The sequence below is a fragment of the Papio anubis genome, chromosome 5, assembly GCF_008728515.1.
Source record: "Papio anubis isolate 15944 chromosome 5, Panubis1.0, whole genome shotgun sequence".
Classification (NCBI taxonomy): Eukaryota; Metazoa; Chordata; class Mammalia; order Primates; family Cercopithecidae; genus Papio; species Papio anubis.
The window spans coordinates 49,828,519-49,842,977 of NC_044980.1; the positions used below are offsets into that span (position 1 = coordinate 49,828,519).

At 36.3% G+C, this 14,459-nt stretch overlaps 1 protein-coding gene across 3 annotated transcripts in view; it reads right to left on the reverse strand.

Annotated features, from left to right (window-relative positions):
* The window catches only part of DHX29 (DExH-box helicase 29), a 53,582-nt gene that overhangs the window by 33,000 nt on the left and 6,123 nt on the right, over positions 1 to 14,459 (reverse strand). For 2 of the 3 annotated variants that reach the window (XR_002522548.2, XM_003899676.5), the window contains exons 2-8: positions 12,026 to 12,099; positions 10,701 to 10,814; positions 9,636 to 9,765; positions 8,499 to 8,644; positions 7,443 to 7,571; positions 3,319 to 3,445; positions 2,367 to 2,525 (exon numbers count right to left, since the gene is read on the reverse strand). Coding sequence is in view for 2 of the 3 variants with exons in the window: in XM_003899676.5 (XP_003899725.2) it covers positions 2,367 to 2,525; positions 3,319 to 3,445; positions 7,443 to 7,571; positions 8,499 to 8,644; positions 9,636 to 9,765; positions 10,701 to 10,814; positions 12,026 to 12,099 (879 nt within the window). In the remaining variant the exon portion in view is untranslated. Of the gene's footprint in view, positions 1 to 2,366; positions 2,526 to 3,318; positions 3,446 to 7,442; positions 7,593 to 8,498; positions 8,645 to 9,635; positions 9,766 to 10,700; positions 10,815 to 12,025; positions 12,100 to 14,459 lie in introns of those variants that run through there. The other variant, XM_009208416.4, reaches the window with a different exon arrangement.

The following is a 14,459-nucleotide window of genomic DNA, read 5'->3' on the forward strand; positions in this document are numbered from 1 at the left end:
CTGGGAGGCCGAGGCGGGTGGATCACCTGAGGTCAGGAGTTCAAGACCAGCCTGGCCAACATGGTGAAACCCCGTCTCTACTAAAAATACAAAAATTAGCCAAGCATGTAGGCATGCACCTGTAATCCCAGCTACTTGGGAGGCTGAAGCAGGGGAACCGCTTGAACCTGGGAGGCGGAGGTTGCAGTAAGTCAAGATCGTGCCACTGTTCTCCAGCCTGGGTGACAGAGAGTCTGTCTCAAAAAACATGCCCCACGAAAACAATAAATACTAATGAAAGAATGAATAATTTAAAAAACTGACAATTTAGTGTGGGTCTAAACTAACTGTAATGAAATCTGATAAATACTATACTTGCTATATCAATAATCAACTCAGAATTTTTTTTTTAAACAATTAACTAAATAACTTCTACAGTTTTTAGACTGTAGAAGTTAGTCCATCCACTCTGGTCTTCTAAAAACTATAATGTGTAGCCAGACGCGGTGGCTCACACCTGTAATCCCAGCACTTTGGGAGGCCGAGGCGGGCAGATCACCCGAAGTCAGGAGTTTGAGACCAACCTGGCCAACATGGCAAAACCCTATCTCTACTAAAAATACAAAAATTAGCCAGGCGTGGTGGCACGCGCCTGTAATCCCATCTACTGGGGAGCCTGAGGCAGGAGAATTGCTTGAATTCAGGAGGCAGAGGTTGCAGTGAACCGAGATTGTGCTACTGCACTCCAGTCTGAGCTGGAAAAAAGAAAAAAAAAAAAAAAAGAAAAAGGTCAGGCGTGGTGGCTCACGCCTGTAATCCCAGCACTTTGGGAGGCCAAGGCGGGAGGATCACCTGAGGTCAGGACTTCAAGGCTAGCCTGGTCAACATGGCGAAATCCCATCTCTACTAAAAATGCAAAAATTAGCCAGGCATGATGGTGCATGCCTGTAATCCCAGCGACTCAGGAGGCTGAGGCAAGAGGATCACTTGAACCCGGGAGGTGGAAGTTGCAGTGAGCCAAGATAATGCCATTGCACTCCAGCCTGGGCAACAAGAGTAAAACTCCGTCTCAAAAACAAAAAACAACAACAAAAAGCTATAATGCAAATTATCGTATTATGATAAATACTATAAATATTATCTGATAAATACTATGCTTGGTCTTCTAAAAACTATATGCAATGTGATAAATACTATATATTATACTATTTACTATTAGTAAACAATATACAATTGTAAACAATATACTATATTGTTTACTAATAGTGACAATATTAGTAAATATATTACTATATTGTTTACAGTATACTATATTGTTTACTAATGGTAAATAGTATAATATATAGTATTTATCACATTGCATTATAGTTTTTAGAAGACCAAGCATAGTATTTATCAGATAATATTTATAGTATTTATAATACCATAATTTAGTTTTATATTAAAACTAAATACTAATACCATAATATAGTTTTATATTAAACTATAGTGTATAGTATATAGTAAATAGTATACTATTAAACTATAGTATATAATATTGTACTATTTGCTATATACTATTATTTTAAAAAATAATTAACTAAAAAACTTCTATAGTTTTTAGAAGACCATCCAGTCTGGTCTTCTAAAAACTATAATGCAAATTATAATATTATGATTAATACTAAAATATTATTTGATACTATAGTGAATGGTCTTCTAAAAACTAAAATACAAACTGATAAATACTGTACTTGCTATATCAATAATTAACCCAAAACAATTTTTAAAAAAATAATTAACTTGGGAGCACAAAGAAGTACATGATTACTTGTCTGGTAGTATGGAAGGAGTTAGGGAGGGCTTAGGGAAGAGGAGCTGTTTGCACTAAGCCTTGAGCTGGGAACAGGTTGGCCAAGTAGGGGATAAGAAGATGAGCAAAGTAATGAAACCATAAAACAGCCAATGTTTTAAAGAGTAATGTGGCTGGAGTAATAAGCCAAGGGAATAAGGTAGAAAAGTAGATTGTGGCAGAATGCAAAAGATCCAGAATGCCATGCTAAAAGATTTGGACTTGTTACTGATGTCAGTAGGCTCGCAGCCATTAAAGGTTTGTGGCAGGAAACTCACATTTAGATCTGTATTATAGAAAGATAACTCTGGCAGCAGTCTAGAGATGAATCAGAGAGAGATGAGACTGAGGCAAGATATTTATTTGTAATTACAAAATGCTGTACATATATGTTATCATAATTGTTAATACTTTTTCAAGACAGCTTTTGAAGTGTAACTTCACTGCCAATCTTATGTACTTTGCCAGAATGCCAAGTAACAAATTTTACCATTATATATTCCTTGACATTGTATTATTTATAAATTATACCCTGACCATCTTCCCTTAATTTTACCTTTCTCTTCTTCACTAGCAGCTGCAGATTTTTCAAATACATTAAAATTCAATGCACTTTCTCCTTCTGTGGCTATAGGAGGCTTTTTCCTTTCATTTTGTTGATGTGAAATCTTTATGGCTGGGTTAAATACTGGATGGTCTTCTAATGTTTCCATTTCTACCAGAAAAAATATAATGTTTAGTTTCACAGTTTTAAAAAAACAGTTATTTATCTTTTATTTGTTTACTTTTTTGGTATTTATACACAAAGAGTTACATGGTTTTCACGCCTTATTTTTAAAAATGGTTTAAAAAAACTGCATTCCTTCTTTTTCCTTGTAGCCAATTACTTAATAATTCCTATTAGGAATCTGTGCAGTTATCAGAGGCAATTTATTAATTTTCACAACACATACAAAAATTTTAAAATAAATTATTTAATAGGTGTAATAAGCCTGGAAACACAAACAACTTCATTACAAATACTCATGGAATTGTATTCACCTTTCTTTCTTGAATGACGACGATATTTTATGGTATAAAAATCATAGGTTGGCAAATAATGTCTTCTAGGCCAAATCTAGTCCACTGCCTGTTTTTGTATGGCTTGCAAGTTAGAATGGTGTTTACATTTTCAAGTGGTTATAAGAACATTTGGTGACATGATACAATGATTAGAAATTTATAGTATCCATAAATAAAGTCTGATTAGAACATAGCCATTCATTTTTGTATGGTCTATGGCTGCTTTTGTGCTGTAACAGCAAATTTGAATAGTTGTAACAGAGGCTGTATGGCCTATGAAGTCCACAGTATTTACTACTTACCTTATTATTTAAAAAGTTTGCTAATCCCATGTATAAACTGTTAGAAAAGGGCAGACATATTAAAAGGTAGCATCATCCATTCCAGGAAGGCCAACAAATAGAAGACAATTACATTTATACATCTAAGTATTTGAAAGTGTTTACCTCTTTGAAATTTCCTTATTTTTTCTTGAGCCTCTTTTTGGCCTTGCTTGTTTTTTTCTAGTTTAAAGGTAGCTGCTTGCTCTTTTGCATCCAGCAGTTTTGCTGCAAGATGTAAGTACCTTTCGTTCTGTTCCAAATAAAACAATAGGAGGGGGAACAAAAAAAGAAGAGCAAGATTAGTATATCTATGGTCAATTTACTGTATCAAAATCTGTGATATTTTTACCTTATCCTTTGATCTGGCAAATCTACTTTTAGGAATTTTTCATAGAGAAATAAAACAAATGCACAGATTTGCAGGTGCATAGATGTTTGGTGAGGCACTGACTGTAAAAGAAAAACTGGAAATCATATATGAAACATCTCTACAGAGAAGACTATTTAGTCATTAGAAAATAAAATAAGATTAGCAAAAGAAAGAGGGTGACCCACATAGAGAAACTTCCTTGACGTGTTAGTAAACTAAAGCAAGGTGCAGAATAAAAAGTAGAGCTCATTTCTATAAAAATTGTTTCAGTCACGTGGTGTGGCTCACGCCTATAATCCCAGCACTTTGGGAGGCCAAGGCGGGCGGATCACCCGAGGTCAGGAGTTCGAGACCAGCCTGGCCAACATGGTGAAACCCCACCTCTACTGAAAATACAAAAATTAGCCGGGCGTGGTGGTGGGCGCCTATAATCCCAGCTACCCAGAAGGCTGAGGCAAGAGAATCACTGGAACCTGGGAGGCAGAGGCTGCAGTGAGCTGAGATAGTACCACTGCACTCCAGCCTGGGTGACGGAGCAAGACTCTGTCCCTAAAAAAAAAAAAATCGTTTCATAAGTATGTGTGTTTAAAGGATTATTCATGCAGTAATAATAATACTCATCTGAAAGTTAACTTCACATAATCTCTATCTTATGGAAGACAGGAAAAAAATGGCTTTTGAGGAAAATGGATGTCATAACCCTCAAGGACATGACTTGACTCCTGAGCAAAAACTAAGAAGTTTAAAGTTAAACTCAAATTACTGTTTTTCTCCCCCTTAGGTTAATAAGTGACAGCAGATTAGAAGCATAAAACTATGGACTGGAGAAGGAAACATAACTGATAAAAGAAGGAAAAAGAGACAATTAAGCAAGCATATCTAGCTGAATTTTGGTACCATTTTGTGTAGAGACAAATATCAATACAAATATCAGTGTAACAGATAGAAGGGTTAGCTACCACCTCAAATTCACTCATATAATACTTATCCTTTCCATCTTTCCTGTACTTGGCAGTGATATCACCATCCCTCCATTTACGCACCTCTTGCCATCTTTGGCACATTTTTCCCTGATAAAATGTGCCATCTTAACCATTTTTAAGTGTACAGTTCAGTGGTATTAAATACATTCATGACGTTGTACAACCATCACCACCATCCATCTTCAGAACATTTTTATCTGGCAAACATGAAACTCTATTCCCATTAAGCATTAACTCCCCATTCTGCCATCCCCCACCAGCCCCTGGCAACCACCATTCTACTTTGTCTCTATGAATTTGACTTAGGGACGTTATATAAGTGAAATCATATGGTATCTGTCTTTTTGTGATTGGCATATTTCACTTAGCATATAGTTGGTCAAGGTCCAGCCGTGTTGTAGCATGTACCAGAACTTCCTTACTTTTTAAGGTTCAATACTATTCAGTTTTATGTGCATGCCACATTTTACCTATTCATTTGTTTTACTGGTAGATACTGGATTGCTTCCATGTTTTAGCTATTGTGAATAATGCTGCTATGAACACAGTGTACAAATATCTCCTCCAAGACTCTGCTCTCAATTCTTTTGAGTACATACCCAGAAATGGAATTACTGGATCATATGGTAATTCGATTTTTAATTTTTTGAAGAACTACCAAACTGTTTTCCACAATGGCTGCACCATTTTACATTCCCACCAATAGTACACAGGGTTCCAATTTCGCTACATTCCTGTTAACATTTATTATTTCCAGTTTTTTTGATAGTTGACATCCTAACGGGTGTGAAGTGGTATGCCACTGTGGTTTTGATTTGCATTTCCCTAATGATTAGTAATGTTGAGCATTTCTTCATATACTTACTGGTGATTTGTATATCTTCTCTGAAGAAATCTTCCTTAGCCTTTATATTCCGTAAATCATCAATTTCTATTGATTCTTGCTTTACAAATGTTTCTCTTCCTTTCCAATTACCGATATGAGCCTTTATTATCTCATACCTGAGCAAGTGCAATAGCTACTATAATGGCCTCCCTACACTTTCCAAATTGCCCTAAACATCACTCAGTATTCCAAACCACCTCGAATACTACTAAGCTTGACCTAAAATATCATTCTTCTTGTCAGTCACCTGCCCCTAAATCTGTAGTGGCTCTTTACTTTCAAGGAAAAGTGTCAAAATCACCTTCTGGACATCGAAATCTTCCAGTCTCAGGTGAACTCACCTGTTTACTCCTATCTACCAGTACTCATCTGTACATCTTATCTCTACATATGCTCATCCATTTTTTATTACTGAAAGGCTCCTTGTACAATTCCACATCTGTACCCTTGTTCACAGTATTTCACACATGTGGGCCATCTTCCCATCTTTCTTTGCCTGTCTGAACTCTGCGCATCCTTTAGGTCCCATCTCTTTGAAGTCTTGACTTAATGCTCCAATCAGAAGAGACCTCTTCTTTCTCCAAATCTCAAAGTAGACTTATACTTCCCTAAATATTTCACTTATATTAGTTTAATATAGGAACAAGGTTTTAAAAAACTTAGATATACAGAAAAATATAAAGAAGAATTCTCCATCCCACTATACCACCCTGGTCCTAATCACCAGTAACAGCTTCTTGTGTCTCTTCCCAGATGTTTTCTTTGCTTATGTAAAAAAGCAAATACGTAGCTATATGTATTTTCTCTTTTACACAAACGAATTCATCAGATTACACATGCTGTTCTGCAACATCTACCATTTGCCTGTTGACAGACATATGGGCTGTTTGCAGTGTTTGCCTAATACAAATAAAGCTGCTATGAACATTTGTGTACAAGTCTCTGAAGAAATGTTTTAATTTTTTTTTTTTTTTTTTTTTTGAGACGGAGTCTTGCTCTGTCGCCCAGGCTGGAGTGCAGTGGCCATATCTCAGCTCGCTGCAAGCTCCGCCTCCCGGGTCTACACCATTCTCCTGCCTCAGCCTCCTGAGTAGCTGGGACTACAGGCGCCCGCCACCTCGCCCGGCTAGTTTTTTTTGTATTTTTTTGGTAGAGACGGGGTTTCACCGTGTTAGCCAGGCTGGTCTCGATCTCCTGACCTCGTGATCCGCCTGTCTCGGCCTCCCAAAGTGCTGGGATTACAGGCTTGAGCCACCACGCCCGGCCTTTAATTTTTCTTAATACCTGGAAATAAAATTGTTGGGTCACATGACAAGTATTTGTTTAACTTTATGAGAAAGGATGAGTTTTTCTAAGTGGCTGTACCATTTTACATTTCCATTAGCTTTACATTCCCATTAGCAATATGAGTATTCCAGTTGCTCTACATTCCTCCTAGCATTTAGTATTACTGATCTTTTTAGTTTTAGCCATTCTGATGGATATATAGTGGTATCTCATTTAAGTTTTCATTTTCATTTCTCTAATTTAATCTACTTTTGTGAGGTGTCTATTTTTAAAGCTTCTTTATATAATTATGTATAGAAGTCCTTTGTCAGATATATATATTACAGTATTTCCCATACCTTGCTTTTTTGACTTAGTATATTTTCTGCCTTATGTTTCTATCTTACCATATGATGTCTATGTTATTCTCTCTCAACCATGAAATTCTGTAAAGGAATGTGCCTTTTTAATATTACCTAAAGAATTTAGCATGCTCCTTACTCATAAAAATCATTTTAAAATATTTGATGATTATCTCTTTAAACATGAGAAATGTAATTAACATCTTTTGAGCAGTTAACTTTCTGCTAAGTTTTTACCTAAGTGTTATTTTATTTAATCTTCACATCAGCCCTTTAGAGGTACATTTCCAATTTACAAATGAGCAAACTAAGGCTCAGAAAAGTAAATATATCTTACTTAGGAACATCCAGTTAGAAGCCTAATACAAATTTCTACTCACAGGGTCAAATTTTTCCTCCTCTTCTAAACTTTTAGAATTCTCATTCTTTTCTTCTTCATTTTGTTGTTCAGCATATCGTAAAATCCACTCTTTCATATTTACTTCCGTATTTTTTTCTTCCTTTTTTGGCTAGAAAGAGAAAACAAATATCTGAAAAACCAAAGTTAGAAAAAGGTGTCAAAACTATCTTGTCACTGCTTTTACAATTTCCTCACACTCAAAAACAGCAGACATATATAAGCTGTTATTCTTTATTGCTCAGTGAAGGACAAATAAATTGACCTCAACATTAAGAAATTTACAATTGCAAAATCCAAAGAATATATTTACATAAAGTGGTAAAAAAGAATGAAATGAGAACTGTTAAAAACTACTGTTATTCCTTAAAAACACTGGTTTTATGAGGATTATTTTTTCCATAGACATTTTACAATATGCAGAGTATTTAAGTGTAATGCCTTAATGAATTACAGTCCCATTATTCACATTCATCTGTGATTTTCTTCCACAGACTCTGGGCTTGGTCATGTGACTTGCTTCAGTCAATGGGACATTAGCAAGAATGATAAAGCAGGAGCTTAATAAGAATTTGTACATTTTGGCTTATTGTCTTAAAATATTCTTGGAAGCCAGATGCCATAAGAAGTCCAGCCACCCTAAGACCACTATATGTGAGGAAACCCAAGCTAGTCATGTAGAAAAAACACGTAGACAGAGGGATGCCTGGCTAGCCTCCAGCTTAGTCATGGGAGTGAAGAAGCCACTTTGGATGTCCCAGCCCTGGAAGATTCTTCCTGGAACAGAAGAACCACCTTGTTGAGCCCAGCACAGACTGCAGAATCATGAGAAACAATAGTTGGTTTAAGCCACTACATTTTGGGGTGGTTTGTTATATAATGATAACTAAAACAGACAGTGATAGAAAAGTCTGGCAAACCAATTAGTTATTTGTAAGAAGTAAAAATGTTACAGAAACCTAATATTTATACTCTTTGAACAGTTACATGTGCTCCATTCTGATTTTACACAACTTTAAATGCTTAATTCTTAAATTACCTTAATCTTAGGGTCTTCTTCATGTTTTTTGGTTTTAGGTTGCAATGGAGGTGAAATAGTGGCTTGTATTTCAGGAGACTGAAATTTAGGCCTACTTTTAGGTTGTTGCTCTTCAAATTCCTGACTGAATCCTTCAGGAAGTGCATCTTAAAATAAAAGAAACGACGCTGAAAATAAACAGGCATATGATACATAAAACACACAAATATTTGTTAAGCATTTGTAAACCTTGTCTAGACTCAGAGCACCTAATTTTCTTCTATTCCTTCATCTCCTAAGAACAGAAATCCTAAGATGAACCTGGTTTTATTTGTCAAACTAGAAGTGAACATATTCATCAGATGATAGCTAACCCTATTCTATTTGGTCATTATTTCACTCTCAAAGTTAGGCTCCTAAATTGTCATAAGATCTTAATCCTTCCCACTCTTTGGCTGTCTGCCATAGCATGTGGTAGTATCCTTAGTCACCACAAGCCATTTGCACTCCAAATTGTTGCCAAAGATTACAATCATGATCCTCTGCTTAATAAAATACTATATATCCAAGGACAGTCCTAATTTCTTTTTTTTTTTGAGACAGAGTTTCACTTTTGTTACCCAGGCTGGAGTGCAACGGCACGATCTCAGCTCACTGCAACCTCCACCTCCCAGGTTCAAGCAATTCTCCTGCCTCAGCCTCCCTAGTAGCTGGGATTATAGGCATGTGCCACCACGCTCAGCTAATTTTGTATTTTTAGTAGAGACGGGGTTTCTCCATGTTGGTCAGGCTGGTCTCGAACTCCCGACCTCAGGTGATCCACCTGCCTCGGCCTCCCAAAGTGCTGGGATTACAGGCTTAAGCCACTGTGCCCGGCCGACAGTCCTAATTTCTAAACCAAAAACCAGGAGACACGCAAACCTTGTATTAAGGACATAGCAAAATATCAATCAACAACTGAACACAAAACATAGTATTTTCTTGCATAGGTCACAATCTCTAAGGAAAATATCCTGAAAAGAACAGAAGGTAAGAACACTTTAAAAGTAAATAATTATGACAGTGAAAAAATATGAGTATGAGCCAAAAGGTTGATACAAATACCAAAACGACTTCAAAAGGTTTTAGAAACTGAAAGAATTTAATGATACTGTTTACCATCTGAAAGGTTTAAACAGAGCCAATCCAAGGCAGAATGAAGGTCACCTCCACATAAGAGTGTATTGGTCATGGCATCTTCAATGTCCTTTGTCTTAAATGAAAATGCTTGTAAAGCCATGTATAAATCCTATGACAAGCAAATATAAAAAAAGTCACATTTGTCAGTTCCCTTCCTATATTACTAACTATTCCATTCATTTTAAACCAGAAACTTTGACACAAATTATAATTTCAAAACAATCTTTTTTTTCTCAGTTAAAAATGAAATGTGTTTATTGAATTAAGAATTTGGAAACCAGAGATCTTTAAAAAAGAGAACCACGAGAAATTATTCATATTTTCACTGTCCAAAGATACTAAATGTAGTACATTTCTTTTAGTCATTTTTCCATGATTTTGTAAAAATAGATTTCACTTAACATTATAATATAACATAAGCACCTTCCAAAGTTAGTAGAAACTCTGCATCATCGCTTTGAATAGTTACATAACATTCCACTGGGTGGACATATCCTAATTTAATTTTATATTTTTCTATGGCTGAACACTTAGGATATTTTTTTTTGTTTATTACAAGCTGTGGTTCAGTGAATATCTTTATACATAAAGATAAAGCATTTTAACATACTTTCTAAAGCATAATCATTATGGTTAGGTAGAGCTGGGTTCAAATCCAGACCCTGTTTACTAGTAACCTTACAGTATCATTTATGTCATCTTTGCAAGCCTCAATTCTTTCACTTGAAAAAATGGGACCAAATACATCTACCTCATAGGACTGTTGTGTCAGAGAAAATGTAAACAAAGTGCCCAGCACAGAATCTAACATAGTAGGTGCTAAATAGTATAATTCTGGGGATATACCTTAATTTTCATATCACCATTTTAATGTGTGCACTTGCACCTCCTTGATTTAATGTGCGCACAATTCCTTCTCTAAGAGATGGACATGATCTACATAAAATCTCAATGGAAGTTGTAAAGCCATTTTTTATCTCACATGAGGAGCTGTCTAAAAATGCTTCACTAAAACTAAGGAAGTTAAAAAAGTTTGCAAAATACCTGCAATTTTTTGGCAGTAAGTCTTCCAGAAATCATTCCTTTGTCATTATTTTGCTTTTTATGCTCATTGATCACTCCAATAATTCTTTGCTCTAGTTTGTTATTAATTACCACCTGTTAAGGCCAAAAAGGTCATATCATTTAGAAGTTAAATTATTAAAAAATTAAAAGCTTATCATACAGTTTTCTATATTCCTGCCAACCAACCCCAAAATTTCAGCTAAAATCAGATACAGTAATTATCATTTTTTGGACTACCACCCATTTGACCACATTCCTATCATTTCTTTAAGAAAAAATGTGGCATGAAAAAAGCAACAAGATAACACATGGCAAGAAAAAGCCTCTCAAGGGCAATGTCACAAGACATTGTCCTTGGACTACCCTTGGGTTGCTGTCACAAAGACAGATTCCTAAGCTCTATCCCAAACATACTGAATCAGAATTCTTGTAGGGAGCCCAGAAATCTGCCTTAATGTAAACCAGCGCAAGCACACAACCTAAAAGAATGAATGCTACACTAAAAAGAGGTATAACAAGTAAAACTGAAAACTAAATATATAATAAGAAGCTACACAAATTCTTTTGGCTTCTAGACTTTGATTCCTACTTTTTCCTACTAGGCATTTTATTTTCTGTTCTTTTGTTATTTTTGACCTAAAAATACACAAGCATCTACTTACAAAAATATCTTCCATTTATTACTTTTTTAACTAAATGCCTACTATAAACTAAGCCCAAAAATATAATTCAGAAATTCGCAGTCTAGCCCAAAAAATATATATAAAGAGACAAATTATAACCCAGCATGCCAATTCTCAAAAATGATATATCAAGTAATAGCAGAATCACCAAGAAAATCAACTTGATGAGTTATAAAGGACTTCATAGAGGTCACAGAGGTTGACAAATAAAAACGGGAAATAAGGGCACTCTAGGCAGAGAGTACATGGGTAAAAGCTTGAAGTTGTAAAATCACAGATTTAGAAGAACAAAAGAGATATTCATGAGATGTCCCATGAACTAAAATATTAAATAAAGATCAGAGTAGTAGAGAGGAGGATGAAAAGGTATTCTAAGACAGACCTGAAAAAATGTATATGCCATGCTTAGAAGTTTAGATCTTAACCAGACCTTTCTTCATTTCTTACAGTCTCTCAACATATGTGTATGATTTACTTCTTTTTAGTAGAGATTAGCTCTTAGAGTACTATTTACAAAAATTTAAAACACTCCATCATTTTCTTACATTTAAGGATACATCTTTTTTTGGGGAAAAAAGGGGGGAACATTTCTGGAAATGACTCAAAACCTTGGTTACTTACTTTCAAAACAGATTTATCCAGATTTGCAGGACCACTAGAATCATTTGCAGAATTAAAACTATAAATTTTTGGACCTGTAAATAACACAAACAAATAGACAAGGCAATTTAATGATTAATATCTATTACATTATTTTAATTTTCCTCTAAAGAATGCTAAATATTAAATATTTGATTTCAGCTTTTCCCCCCCAATACTTCACCAAATAACTCAATCTAGTAGCTAGCAATATCCTCTCTAAATTTTAAACATTTTGCCAATTAGCATTCCTCCATGTTAATCAGTTTCTCATAAAATGCAAATGCCTACATATCTTTTAGGTTAAATCTCTCTTTATCCTCCGATCTTTTAGTCTGATGCTTTTCTCCTAGCACTTAGCTGAGGCAAAACTTCTCAGAAGATATGATGGTTGGCAGAGTAGATCGACAATTTTAAAGAAAAAGCACTCTTTCTTGAAGGTGGTATGCTAAGTGAAAAGGGAGGTGGGAGTTTCTATCATCTTATCTCCTTGAAGTCCAGGGTTGCTATAGTTTCCTAGGGCTGCCATAACAAATTACCACAAACTTGATGGCTAAATACAACAGAAATTTATTCTCTCACAATTCTGGAAGCCAGAAGTCCAAAATCATGGTGTGAGCAGGACCATACTCTCTCTGAAGGCTCTAGGTAAGAATCCTTCCTTCCCTCTTCCAGCTTCTGGTGGCAGCATAACACCAGTCTCTGCCTCCTCCTTCACACGGCCTTCTTCCCTGTCTCTGGGTCCAAATTTCCCTCTCCTTTCTCTTGACACTCATCATTGGATTTAGGGATCATCCTAAATCTAGTATAATTTCATCTCAAGCTCCATAGATATGTAGAGCTTATTTCCAAACAAGGTCACATTCTGAGGTTCCAGGTGGACATGAATATTTGGGGGGACACTACTCACTCAACCCACTACAGTTGCCAAGTCTGTTCCAGTGAACAGAAATGCTGTCTAGTCTCAATCCTCTAACAATGAGTAACCAGGAAGCAATACACATTATTTTCAAACTTTTGGTCTCATGACCCCTTACTCTCTTAAAAATTACTGAGGATCCAAATAGTTTTTGTTTATGTGGGTTATGTCTGTTGATACTTAGCATATTATAAATTAAAAGGGAAATTTTAAAATATTCATTCATTCACTGAAAATAATAAATCTGGCCAGGTGCAGTGGCTCATGCCTGTAATCCCAGCACTTTGGGAGGCTGAGGTGGGAGTATCCCTTGAGCCCAGGAGTTTGAGACCAGTCTGGGCAACATAGTGAGACTTCGCCTCTACAAAAGTTATCCAGCCGTGGTAGCATGTCTGAAGTCCCAGAGGCTGAGGCAGGAAAACTGCTTGAACTCAGGAGTTCAAGGCTACAGTAGTGGCTGCAGTAAGCTGTGACTGCAACACTGCACTCCAGCCTGGGCGACAGAGTGAGACCCTGTCTCTAATAATAATAATAATAGGCCAGGTGTGGTGGCTCATGCCTGTAATCCCAGCACTTCGGGAGGCTGAGGCAGGCAGATCACACGGGGTCAGGAGTTTGAGACCAGCCTGGCCAACATGGCAAAACCCCATCTCTACTAAAAATACAAAAATTAGCTGGGCCTGGTGATGCATGCCTGTAATCCCAGCTACTTGGGAAGCTGAGGCAGGAGAACTGCTTTAACCCAGGAGGCGGAGGTTGCAGTGAGCCGAGACTGCACCACTGCACTCCAGCCTGGGCGACAGAGCGAGACTCTGTCTCAAAAAAACAAACAAAAGAACCTCAACAAAACAATAATATTAATAAAAATAAACCCGTTACGTAAATATAAATGATGCTTTTGATGAAATGACTATATTTTTCAAGACAAAAAAAATTTCCATTTTTGCAAATCTCTTTAATACCTGGTATCTTAGTCTGCTCAGAGTGCCACAACAAAATACTACAGACTGCTGGATGGCTTTACCATCAGAAATTTATTTCTCATAGTTTTGGAGGTTGGGAAGTCCAAGATTAAGGTATCAGCAAGGTAGGTTTCATTCCGAGGCCTCTTCTCTTGGCATGTAGGTGGCCACCATCTTGCTATATGTTCAGATGGCTTTTTTTCTCTGTGCTTACTCAGAGAAACTGAGCTCTTTTAGGTATCTCATAAGGACACTAATCCTGTTGGATCAGGGCCCCATCCCTATGATCTCATTTAACCTTAGTACTTCCTTACAGTCCTTATCTCCAATTATAGCCACACTGTGGGTATGTTGAAAAACACACGAATTTCTGGAGGACACAGACATTCAGTTCATAACATCTGGCTTCTGCATTCAATCTGCTGTAACATTACACATCATGTAGCCACTGGACAACCTCACTGCATAATCATGAGAAAATGAGCATGAAAAACGGCAAATAACATCTCAGAATTATTATGAAAATAGTTTTCAC